General features: G+C 35.1%; 2 protein-coding genes across 3 annotated transcripts in view; one reads left to right on the forward strand and one right to left on the reverse strand.

Moving 5' to 3' along the window:
- Window positions 1–6,992: 6,992 nt before the first annotated feature.
- LOC117120377 (dnaJ homolog subfamily C member 24-like) lies at window positions 6,993–11,535 on the reverse strand. Its single transcript, XM_033265418.1, has 4 exons — window positions 11,415–11,535; window positions 10,777–10,890; window positions 10,566–10,728; window positions 6,993–7,927 (listed from the first exon to the last, which is right to left on the reverse strand). The coding sequence occupies exons 1-4, from the start codon at window positions 11,514–11,516 to the stop codon at window positions 7,761–7,763; spliced, it is 546 nt and encodes a 181-aa protein (XP_033121309.1). The 5' UTR covers window positions 11,517–11,535; the 3' UTR covers window positions 6,993–7,760.
- A 585-nt stretch (window positions 11,536–12,120) lies between these two features.
- Window positions 12,121–12,769, forward strand: part of LOC117120355 (proteasomal ATPase-associated factor 1-like) — a 57,017-nt gene continuing 56,368 nt past the window's right edge. For both annotated transcript variants that reach the window (XM_033265380.1, XM_033265381.1), the window contains exons 1-2: window positions 12,121–12,235; window positions 12,357–12,418. In XM_033265380.1, coding sequence (XP_033121271.1) covers window positions 12,189–12,235; window positions 12,357–12,418 — 109 coding nt within the window. In that variant the 5' untranslated portion in view covers window positions 12,121–12,188. The remainder of the gene's footprint in view (window positions 12,236–12,356; window positions 12,419–12,769) is intronic.

A 12,769-nucleotide genomic window follows, 5' to 3' on the forward strand; every position in this document is an offset into this window, starting at 1 on the left:
TATCGTATTATTTGATTAGTTAATTACGAATACTGAAATCGATTAAAAAAATAAATCAAAATATTATAAATGATAGATAATTCCACTTCTATTTGCTTTTTATGAGCCATACCTCATACAAAATTAGTAACAAAGTCTATTATCTGCGATCTGCAGTTTCATGAGCGAACCCGTGGTACGTCGATCAAAATATGTCTCCCTCTAATTTAAGACCACTTTTGGGACCGGGGTTTTCGTGGTCTTTAGCAGTTTCGGTCTCACATTTGAATAATAAAATAAAAGACATTTGTTAATTTGAGACCACAGAAAAGTCGTCTTTAATTTGAGGTGGTCTGTAATTGGAGGGTCTTTCCTGAGACTATGTATAGATAAGTCATAAAATAACTAATCATTTAATTTTTATATAAAAACTACAAATCCAGGCCAGGCATCACGACACTTCAATGTCTGTCGTTTAGAGTTGTTGTTGACGTCAAAAACTGATGTTAGCTAACGAAACAACTGAAACATCGAATTATCGAAATAATTTGTTAAAGGCATACGGTACTTAATTAAAGCCACTCTAAAATTGTTAGTTTTAATTATACTTAGAAATGAATTGATATATTCAACGACTGTTGGCTTTTATTAAGTTATTGAATCCTTTCTACAATAAATCATCTTAACTCATAATTAACCTTTCATAATGAAAGCCAAGAGTATAAAATGGGTACCGGCATGTGATGGAAAGGTAAAACAGACTTGCTGTGTGGGAGGAGTGGCGAACCCCTCATAGCCTTGAGTGTCTGGCCCACACGTTAATGAAAGACAAATGGGCAAATTATGGTTACGATTACATTTGACAGTGCAAATACCATTTCTATTCCGTAGATCTGACTAATGTCAATAAAACAGGTCCTTAGCTAGGCCTCATAAAGATACTGGCCTATTACTATAGGTAAAGCATCGTTCTATCCTGTAATTGGCGAGTAAAATACTTGCTGTTGGATGTGAAAGGAATAAGAAAGAACTGGGGGCGAGGAGGAGGAGCAAAGGGTTTGCCAATAACAGCTGGATCCTCCTGAATTTGTTGATATATATATATAATATATATATATATATATGGTCTAAATTAAACGATATACCGCTCGTTTTCAAGTACTTAGCGAAGAGGACCCCTGTGTGTTCATTAAGGCCAATGGAGAGACAAATGAGACTTCAGCCCCAAAGAAAGAAAGAGTAAAGATATCGATCAAATTCAGCCATCCAGATGTTGTAGCTGCCAGACAGAATATGGAAGAAGCTCAGCTGAAAAATATAACAATAATCACTCACTAGAAGACTATCACCTATTGAAACTTGCAAGGGAATTCTCTACAAAATCTATGACAAAATTAGGGAGAGCGAGATAAGGGAGAAAATAAGAAGGGTCGAAGAGCCGAAAAGTGGAGAGCGTTACGATGTAGTTTGGAAAGTCATCAACGAAGTGTCTGGGCGTAAGAGATCAAAGGAGGGTCAAGTATCAGGATCAAGTCCAGAGGAAAGGGTAAAAACCTCGTACACTCACTTCAAAAAGTTGTTCGGTAGTACTCCCAGCGTAGTAGAAGCCGAAAACGAAATTCCGAACATTCTCACAAACTTAAGACATTGATGATGGACCGTTCACTCCTGAAGCTAGAGCCAAGGCGTCAATCAAGCAAGGCAAGAGTGCTGGACCTGCAACGATATTTGCGTGTAGCAAGCTGTAACCATGGCTGTAAATTGTGATTGTTACAGCATGCACGCAAAGATCGTACGCGGCGGATACCCTACGCGGTGGATACCCTACGCGGCGCTATTTACACGATCTTTTGTTACTTTTTCGAAATTGACGTCATGGTAAAATCGTATTATAATCGCCTATAACTTCATATAAATTAGCGATTTTAAAGTTGATTCTATTATTAATGGCATATCAAAAATCCACTCTAGAACAAAAAATCATTAAAACTATTAACAACTTCTATATTCTCGATCTTCAGATGTAGTATGGTCGTAGATATGGCAAACTTTTTTGTACCTTGTTTAGCGGACATGCCGCCCTCTAAAATGATGATTCGAATAAAACAAAATTATATTTGGCCAATTAGCACACTCACCGCCACGAAAAATCGAAATTTCAGAAGAAAAAAATGTTGCTTTATTTTTAATTTTTGGGTCTACCATGTTGTTTAATACGACAAATAATAAATTTAAAGTGTTAAAAATGTTGTATAACGCAGGGAAATATACAAAGGAGCGTAAATCAAGCTTTAATTAGCAAGAATCTAATGATGGTCACCGAATGGGTATTTTATAAACCGAGAGAAAAAATGGAAAACAGATAGGAAAATTCATATCTGTGAGTGAGGGGACACAATCTTATAAATATTTGCACTATATTTGGGGTTTACATTTCTTCTAATAAAAAAAAAGTACAAAAACAAAAAAAAGAACAAAGTCATTCTAAAAGCTTCCCCCCGCCCGCCCGTTCATTTTTTTTTTTATCTAGTGATGATAAATCAATAAAGAAACGTTGGTCCCTGAAAAAGGTCATGGGGGCCCTGATTTTCACTACAAAATAAGAAAGAAAGGGGGAAAGAAAAATATAAAAGGAAAAGAAATGAAAATCGTAAGACAGAAAAGGAAAAGAATTAGAAAAAGACATAAGAAAGAAATGGAATGGAAAGGAAGCATAAGAAAGAAAAGGAGAGACTAAAGTAGAAAATGAAACATAGAAACAAAAGGAAACATAAGAAAGGAAAAAAAAGAAGAAAAGGAAACATAATAAAGAATAGGAAAAAGTTAAGGAAACATATGACAAAAAAGGAAAGTGTAAGAAAGAGAAAGAAAAGAAAAGGAAATATCGAAAGACATTGGTATAACTGTGGTTAAAAAATGAGGAGGTAAAGTAATAAAATGATGAATCTTGTTACATTTTCTTCTTGTGATATGTATCTTGTTTTTTTCTCTACTGCTTCTTTGACACTGCCCAGCACCTAATTAGGTGGAGATGTTTGCGCTTTACAAATCTATATTATTATTATTATTATTAATAGGCATATTATATTAATATAAGGCCTATTATTATTATTATCATTATTGTTATTATTAATAGGCATATTATATTATTATAAGGCCTATTATTATTATTATTATTATTAACAACACGATATTCAAACTTAAAACAATGATTAATTTAGTCTTTTTGCAAGTACACGACTTTTAAAATCAATCAAGATATTTTTGCTATTCTCCCCTTTTTAACTTTCACTTTTCCCCTTTTTAATTTCACTTCTGTATTAGTAATATTGCGACTACACTATTGTGAGTGGAAATAATATCAATCTATTGTCAAATAAAGTGAAATCACCTCGACCTGACAAAATAACGTAAAATTATCAGCCATACATATTGATTGACAAATCAAAAAAGCTCCACAAAATACGAAATGGTTCTTCTTGCAACATTATCGTTCAAGAGCGAGAATAGCCTAGCAAAAGTGTTTCACGCTGACATTAGCTGTTTTTAGGTCATTTTTTGTCTTTCCACAGTCGTATCGGCAAATACTTGTCGGATTTATGTATTCCCTTCTGAATTTGGAAGGCAATTCTTTTCTGATTGCTTTAGTATTTGTTTCAATTGTATTGCTTGAAAAAGGTCACCGTCATTTTTCACTTTTCTATTGGTGCTATGCTGACCGCCCACCGTGCGTGGAGGCTGCCTTTTGACCTCTTTTTAATGACTTCGTTTAAATTGCCATTTCGGCTATTCACTAACCAAATATCTCGTTGTTCATTCCCCCCAGTAAACGAAAAGCTGAATATTCATAGATTCTTCTCATATAAAATATATAAATTGCAATTGGATGAAAAAAAATCACCATCAAAACACTAATTTCAATATGAATGAACAATCCTGTCTAGCCATTAAGCCGCAAAAATGCGAAGCTTTGGTATAGCCTTCCGCCACCATTGTCAGAGGTCTGAAGGCCCCGGCCTTAAAAAAAAAAAAATTACCTCTAGCGATTTCGTTGGCTTTAAATTGCCATTTCGACTGTTCACCAATCAAATATCTTGTTGTTCATTCCCAAGTAAACGGAAAGCTGAATATTCATAGATTCTTCTTATATAAAATATATTTATTTATTTAAACAATATTTTGTGAGGGTGGTCCATCATGGCTGAGCTGATCAATTGGGACCCTCAGTACATACAATTAGAACATAAGTATACAAATTAAACTTGTTTTTAACATAAACAAATTAATTAAATTAAACCAGAATATGAATTCCCATTGGGTGAAAAAAAAAATCACCATCAAAACACTAATTTCAATATGAATGAACAATCCTGTCTAGGCATTATGCCCGCAAAAATGCGAAGCTTTGGTATAGGCTTCCGCCATTGTCAGAGGTCTGGTAGGCCTGGCCTTAACAAAAAAATTAATTAAAAAAAAAATGGTTCGTGTGGGAATCGAACACACAACCACCAGGTTTGCTATTCATTATCCACCATCCACTAAACTGCCTTAAAAAAAGATTCGTGTGGGAATCGAACACACAACCACCAGATTGGTTTGTGTGAGAATTGAACACACAACCTCCAGGTTTGCTATTCATTATCCACCATCAAATAAACTGCCTTTAAAAAAAAGAAAGAAAAAAAAAATTGGTTCGTGTGGGAATTGAACACACAACAACCAGGTTTCCCGTAACATGATAAGTCTATTTTTTCTAATTTGCGTAATGAATTTTTCAAACATTTTTGTCTATTTAAAAAAAAAGTGCGTAAGTTATGTAGATGGCAACATTGAATAATCGATTATAAATTTAATTCTACATTTTTAGACAAAAAAATAAACCCTCTTGGCCCACGGCCCATTTTTGACACCATGACCTTGCGTAATATTAACCTGCAGTGTATATATACGAAGAATTTTTGCTAGTAAGGTCAGAGTTGACTAACTGGTACTTGGTGTGGTACTAGGTTTATCGCATTTATGGCTTAGGGGCCGCGGTTTACTTCCCTCCGTTAGTCATGCTGAATCAGGGGTAGTAAACTCAGCGATCGTGGGTTCGATTCCCACACGGGGCAAGTTTTTTTAAATTTTTTTAATTTATTTTTACTTTTTTATTTTTTATTTTTGAAGGTCGTGGGTTCTATTCCCACACGAGCCAGTTTTTTTTTAATTTTTTTTTAAGGCAGTTTAGTTGATTAGCAAAAAATGGAGGTTGTGTGTTCGATTCTCACATAAACCAATTTTTTTTCTTTAAGGCAGTTTAGTTGATGGTGGATAATGGATGTATTGTACTCGTTGATGACGTCGCGAAAAACAAGGTGTCATGACCGAGCCTAGACCGTCATGAAAGCTCACTGGCTCCTGTGTAATTCATGTTGAGCCAACTGCAGACGAAAAGGTTACAATCTTTTCAGAGATAAGGAAGGGTCAATGGAAGGATTTTAATACTGAGGAATGGAAGTTAGCGAAGTCCTTGGCTTGCTTAACCGTTTTTCTTCGATCGTCGCTTCCAACCGTCTAGGCGCGTCTAGCCTAAAGAGGGCCTACATAGCAGGTCGAGATCCATGAAAAGTCGTATATAAAGACGTGGGTTACCCACATCTTTATATTTGCACAAGTAATTAAAATTGTTTATTGAGCAGATTACTCACACTGATAAACAATTGTACTACATTCGGCTGATGCATATGAACTTCTATTTAGAGACATATTATTTTCTTTCCAAAAATCTTAATAAACGTTAACTAGCACCTCATATCGACTTTTGAATGGTGAAAATCGGCTCAGTATAACCCATTTTACCGTGTACAAATTTTAAGTTAATAGAACATACTGCTGTTACATCTTCTAGTTTTCTCCCACCGTTGTATTTAGGTACACGCGCGCTACAGTACACACAATGAGCCTACAACTAGCAGTTCCGCACGAGTGATTCAGTCCACATCGTGTAAATAGCGCCGCGTAGGGTATCCGCCGCGTACGATCTTTGCGTGTATGCTGTAACCATGGCTGTAAATTGTGATTGTTACAGCTTGCACGCAAAAATCGTACGCGGCGGATACGCGGCGCTATTTACACGATCTTTTGTTACTTTTTCGCCAGTGACGTCATGGTAAAATCGTAATCGCCTATAACTTCATAAAAAATAGCCAAAGAACGATTTTAAGGTTGATTCTATTATTAATGGAATATCAAAAATCCACTAGAACAAAAAATCATTTTGCTAGTTCTCTTTTAAGGTCCAAATGTTCACACCTCAGCCCCAACCATGGTGGGGCTGAGGTAGTGTGGATTCCCATGCAACCCCTACCACCAAATCCTGCATACAACCTAGAGTACACTTTAGGTTCATCAGCAGTCTGAAGTACATTAATACACAAAAAATATCAAAAATTCTCTGTACAGATTTATTAATATTTACTGGGAACACGACTTGAACAAATATTATAACATAAAATTTATATAAGCAGCGTGTATACTTGATTTTTTTTAGGATTTGATTTTTCTTATATACATTATTAGCTACAATATGAACGATAAGAGTACAGTAATGTTAATATAAATTACACAACAAATGTTTATACAAATATCACTTTTCTTTTAGATATTGCTAACTTACTTACAATGTTATGTGCATATCAGCATCAAATAGAACATATGAATGTGACAATAGTGGAAAGAATAGGTATACCACTTTGATAAAATTTCGCATTATAGTTCAAATCGTGAAGCAAAATATAATAAATAATATCTAGCTAGTGATTATAAACACTTAAACTCCACTTACCAGAGACACATTACAATACACGTCCATGGTCTTTCCTTGGCACTTTTTTGTTTTGTTACTACAGTATTTTTGATTCTGCTTTAACATGTATTTTTGCTATTCTGGTTGTTTTGTACTATCTGTTTATTCTTTGTTTTGTTTACTGAATTTTATATTTTGTACTAAAATTTCGTGTTTATTTTCAGAGCGTCTGTACAATGCCAAAAAAAAAATGAAATCAGGCATTAAAAATAGGATTTAATAAATTCCTCGTTTATTTGGCAACTATACTTGGTATTGGATTTGAAAACAATTTTAATTAATAATTATTGTTGGAAAAACATGATAGCGAACATTATGAGAAGAAATTGAAGTAAAATGCTAACATAACACTACTGTATATGTAGCTATTGTTACAGTATATTTGATAGGAATTTTTTTCCCCCATTTATTTATTTATTTGGCATTACTGCCCGGGAGACGCAAAAGCAGGAAACCTACTGTCACCAAAAGGACGCGCAAATCACTGATGATTTACCAACTCTTTGAAGATGGCACCCTAACAAACTTGACATATGCGACTGAAGCAGTTGTGAAAAGTATTTTATACCATGTTCAATTGATGTCAAACACTCTTATGTCTGTTTTTACAATGTGTCAATGTAAATCTCTTTAAATCAAATCGCCAATGATGATTTACGGTGTCTAAATATATCAGATGATGAAAATGCTCTTCATGTATGAAGTGCATTTTATACATCTGCCTCCTGTGGTTGATACCTTAGGCTGGTTTTACACGTCTGTTATGTGCCTCAGGGAGGCTAAAACAACTAGCATTTTGTTTGGCCTAACACTAAGTAAAAGTGCTTTTCAACGAACCAGCATTTGTCTTGCGCTAACATCCAGTAGTTAGCACTTTGCTAAAGAGGAAGCTTATTTTCACATCAGAGGTCAAAAAAATAATAATAAATCGCTTTCATGTTGGATTCTCTTCAACAATATTCTCTGAATCATCCCCTTGATCGGTCACAATCAGCCTAATGTGCAGAGAGCAGGTGTCACAGGCAACGATGACATCGTTTGACACCTCAGCTTCCTGGATTATGTAATTGCCACCACATCGACAAGGATAATATGCCACATCTGATAAATAAAAAATAAGATTTCAATTTAAACAAGGATGGTTTATTTATAAAAACGTATATTTGTCCACATTCCAAGATTTTGAATCAAAACACTTTGATTACAGTTACCAGTGATGGACCGGATCCAGGAATTCAAAATAGAGGGGGCCCAGGGCAGGACTTTTACAGATAAGAGTTCTGCTCTATACCACCTCAGCCCAACTTTGATTGGGCCTGAGGTAGGGAAATTTATGATTATTGCAACTCTAGATGGCTGGAAATGGTACTCTACCCCCCCCCCCACTTTTTTTTTTTAATTTTGAAAATTTAAGGAGCATGGGCAAGCTGGATGGCCCCCTCTAACCCCTTGAATCCACCAATAGTTACCATACTAATGACTGCACCAGCAAGATTTCACTCTTTTTTCATCCAAGTTATTAACTTACAATATCTTTGTCAGATTGTGATCTAGAGCACAAAAAATGTTAATTTCTTGTCATTTCTAACTTGGTTTCCAATCAAAATAATCTGAGATGGAACTACCCAGCAGATAACTGTCAAGTTTTATATTGAAATATTGAGGGTTGGAATCTTTAACTGGTTACATATTTGTCCCTTACCAAGGGATGGATTGATTTATTTGGTGTAAACACAAAGGATAACCCACGAAAGTCAGAAGAAGACTCATTTCTAGTAGGATCCTTCTGGTGGTAATTGGGCAGTACAATTGGGTTGGCAGGGCCAACGGCTTCGTCTCATCCGAAAGATGGTGTGGTATCGTAACTTGTATTATACTGTAGCTCTCCATCTGAAATACAAGCAGAGCAGCGATGGGAATTGAACCGGGGACCAGGAGATCTCTATGGTCCAGCACACACACAGTGGCTACCACCAGTTTAGCCGACTCAGCTAAGCTGCTCTTGTAAGAAAAGGGACTTGGTATCCTACTTCTAAAACATATATAAAACAACTTGAAGGAGTCCAGCATAGAGCAACTAAATATTTTAAATAACAATGATTTAGATTACAAATACAGACTCCAAAACTTGTACTTTACTCCCTGTCTCTTATACACATCTAGATGTGTATAAGAGACAGATATGTAATGAAAGGAGTAAGGTATAACTAGCTAAAGTTATTAATGTAAAGATTTCGGGAGGAAATTGAGGGCGCTTTTTAAAATGACCGCTAAAATTTAAATAACAACTTAACAGCAGCTTCAATACCCTAGATAAATTTGCTTAATTTACAAAACATGAATGTAATAACTGCTGTTGACTTTTTAAACCCAAAATAACATATTTTAGGGGTGTAAGCTAACTCACTTTCGAAAATGTAAGTAAAAATTCCCCCTTATATTTAGCCCTTTTCTGTTTTGAAGAATGGAAAATAACACCAGAATCTTTAAAAAAATACCAGCTTCCTTACAAATATCCGGTTGTTTTTCATTATTTCTGTGTGCTATACAAGGTACTGTAGCTCTCCATCTGAAATACAAGCAGAGCAGCGATGGGAATTGAACCGGGGACCAGGAGATCTCTATGGTCCAGCACACACACAGTGGCTACCACCAGTTTAGCCGACTCAGCTAAGCTGCTCTTGTAAGAAAAGGGACTTGGTATCCTACTTCTAAAACATATATAAAACAACTTGAAGGAGTCCAGCATAGAGCAACTAAATATTTTAAATAACAATGATTTAGATTACAAATACAGACTCCAAAACTTGTACTTTACTCCATTATGTTTAGGTGACAATTTGCTAATATATTATTACTTTTCCAAGTTATTCAACTCTACCACAATTAATTCAGATAATCTATTTAATAATCATCACCTACACCTTGTTACCCTTAGTTCTTCTGTTGGTACACTTTTTGATATTCATCGCCTCAGGACAGAATTCTCATTTCAATCATTTACTTCATGTGCTACCAGAATTTATAACATATTATTATTCTTTTAAAATTAAACTTTTAAATTATTTCAATAACTATTTTTTTAATAACTTTGATGTTGAAAATATTTGTAGTTGGTTGCTTTCTTGTAGATGTTGCTGTTGTAGAGTGTAATTGTTATTATTATTCTGTTTAGTGTAATTGTCCTATTTATATCTGTACTGTTTTGGGTTGACCAACTTGCACAGGTGTCTAGCACCTGTTTGGTCTTTCCTTGCCTTTATTGTTTTTGCAATTTAGTTTGTAATGATGTATTTGGTAGAAATCTGAAAAAAATTATCCTTGTCTCTCCCACTCAAGATTTTACCAACTCTATTAACTATGTTTGAATGACTATGCACTGCAACATTATTAGATTCTGCCCATGGAACTGAGTAAGCCATTTATGGTTGTTGAAGTTAAAGTCAGGCTCTGGTGGAAAAAATTGTTTTGATATATTGTACAACTGATTTTTCCAAGACACAAAAACAAACATAATTGACGAAAAACTCAGGAACGGTTAATGAGATACAGATTTTTGAATATTTAAAAACTGGGGGAAAAAAAGAGGCGTAACCACCCTTTTTTCACCTTTAATGTACAGCACATGATATAGATATTGGCAAAATTCTTATACATATGGTGGGATCAAAACATTATTAATTTTATGTTACATTTTACATTTAAAACTAACTTTCTTTTGTGCAGCAGACATACATACCATCTTCAAAGTCCATGTCTTCAACCTCTACTTCTTCATTGACTGCAACAGTTTGTTGTACATGCTTTTCTGTCATAAAATAGAAACCGATCAGAGGATTAGTAACATTTGATGGTTTCTTTAGAGCTCTACCCTTTACACTGCTGCTGTCTCTTATACACATCTAGATGTGTATAAGAGACAGGTTGATACATGTGTATAAGAGACAGGCATCATAACGTCTTCTTGAATCATCATCACCCAAAACCTTCCATGCTGATTCTAACTTGAGGTATTCCTGCAAAGCAGCTTCTTTCTTACTGTCTTCAACTTTATCTGGATAACACTAGACAGAAAGTAGAATGTTTATAATATTATTAAACTATTAATTTTTAGTATTAACTGTGCAATCAATAATTTTATGATGTAGAAATTCACAAGTCAGTGTAAAGGTAGTCGTGGACATTTTATACTTGCTTGATGATAGTAGGTCTTTGAAAAGCTCTTTCAATTTTTATGCTTTCTTGCTTGATATCATTTATATGGTCTAGCATACTATTATATTTTATTTTATGCCTGCAAGCAAAAGGTCTGTTCTAAAATTTAATCCGGGCATAATCTAACGGCCAAACACCCCAAAGTAGGTCTATGAGTATTAGGCCAAGGCCTATACATAAATAACTACACAGGCAGTGACTGGCACGCTTTGTCTCTGCCTTGCCTACCGTGCATTTAATTCTAGCCAAACCAGCTCCGAGCTCGGGTAGGACCGAGTCTAGGCCCTACTAGAGAGCGATGAAAATGTATCTTTATTTGGGAATTACAAAAGGTATTACATACCAAATTTAACTTTGGAAACTATACATTTACCTGCAAAAGAGCCTTGCGGTAAGACTTCTTCAACTCTTCTTTAGACGCTGAACGATCACTGCCAATTATCTCATATAAATCATCATGTTTTGAGGCAGCCATCACACAAACAAAATCAACAAAAAAGTAATGTTTAAAATAGCGCCACCAACCACAGCATTGCACACAAAACACGTGCGAATTTATGTTTTTTAATAATTATATTAATTTATTGATTAAAATATGCACACTGTTCTTTTTTAAGTTTTCAATCGTATTTTTTTTAAAGCTTTAAATGTTTATTGGTATTTTTAATGCGATTAAAATTATAAATAATGGTACCCAAATTCAGGTCTTGGACTGTTAAGAATTATGAATAAATAATAATAAAGAGATGATGACGATGGTGATGGTGATGATGATGATGATGATGATGATGATGATGATGATGATGAGGATGATGATGATGATGATGATGATGATGAAGATGATGATAATGATGATGTTGATGAATTGTTAATTTTATAGCTCAATGATCAGACGATGATGGTGTTGAGGAGAAGGTAGATGATGATGAATCACATCATAATCATCATCATCATGGTAGTGATGATCATGGAGATGATGATGTTGGTAATGATGATGACGATGATGATGATGATGAAAATGATCTTAATGATGCCATTTATGGTAAGGATGAGGCCGGATGCGCGGATCATCTTTGTATCATCTTTCATACTTCGTCTCAAGAGTCAGACCGCAATTATTTCGATTTTAGTTTGTGTTGATTGTGTCATGGCGGTTCGTCTGATTTTGCAAAGTGATTGGGATACGGCTCTTAGGTAAATTTTGAAGTCGTTAACGGTTATCTTTTTATTAATTTAATCTCAATTATATCCGTTATACTTTGATATATATATTTAGAGTCAATACTCGGATGTGTTGCGTTTCTCAAACCCATAGGCACAATGAAGGACAGGCCTGGATTTCTTGCAAGACCGTGTGTCCTGGTGACCAAATGTGCGGTGAGTCCCTATCCAGGCCTAGGGCCTAGCCTACTACTATTGCCTAACTAAGCTAAAGTAGTTTGATACTGAATAAATTCTATCTATCAGTCAGTTAAATCAATCAGTAATAATCACGCAATACCACTTATGACCAGGAAACAAGTACAACAACAACAACAACCAAAACAACAGGAACAGCTTAGCTGGGGTGTCCGGTGTGTAGGGGAAGCTAGAAAATCAGGGGCGGGCGGTGATGCTTAACAAGTATATTTTTTTATTTGGCTTTATAGTTATTTAATATTGCTATTATTGGGGTTGCACTGGGGGGGGGGGGGGGGGGGGGGGGGGAAACAGCTTCCATCCCCCACC

Source organism: Anneissia japonica, unplaced genomic scaffold (genome assembly GCF_011630105.1).
Source record: "Anneissia japonica isolate Jap-2015-1 unplaced genomic scaffold, ASM1163010v1 scaffold284953_len930413_cov181, whole genome shotgun sequence".
Classification (NCBI taxonomy): Eukaryota; Metazoa; Echinodermata; class Crinoidea; order Comatulida; family Comatulidae; genus Anneissia; species Anneissia japonica.

Coding starts and splice junctions, on each gene's coding strand:
- LOC117120377 (XM_033265418.1), bottom strand. CDS start 11,516: ATGGCTGCCTCAAAACATGATGATTTATATGAGATAATTGGCAGTGAT. Junction 10,891..11,414: donor ACCGCAAGGCTCTTTTGCAG/GTAAATGTATAG, acceptor CTTTCTGTCTAG/TGTTATCCAGATAAAGTTGA. Junction 7,928..10,565: donor AGACATGGACTTTGAAGATG/GTATGTATGTCT, acceptor TTTATTTATCAG/ATGTGGCATATTATCCTTGT.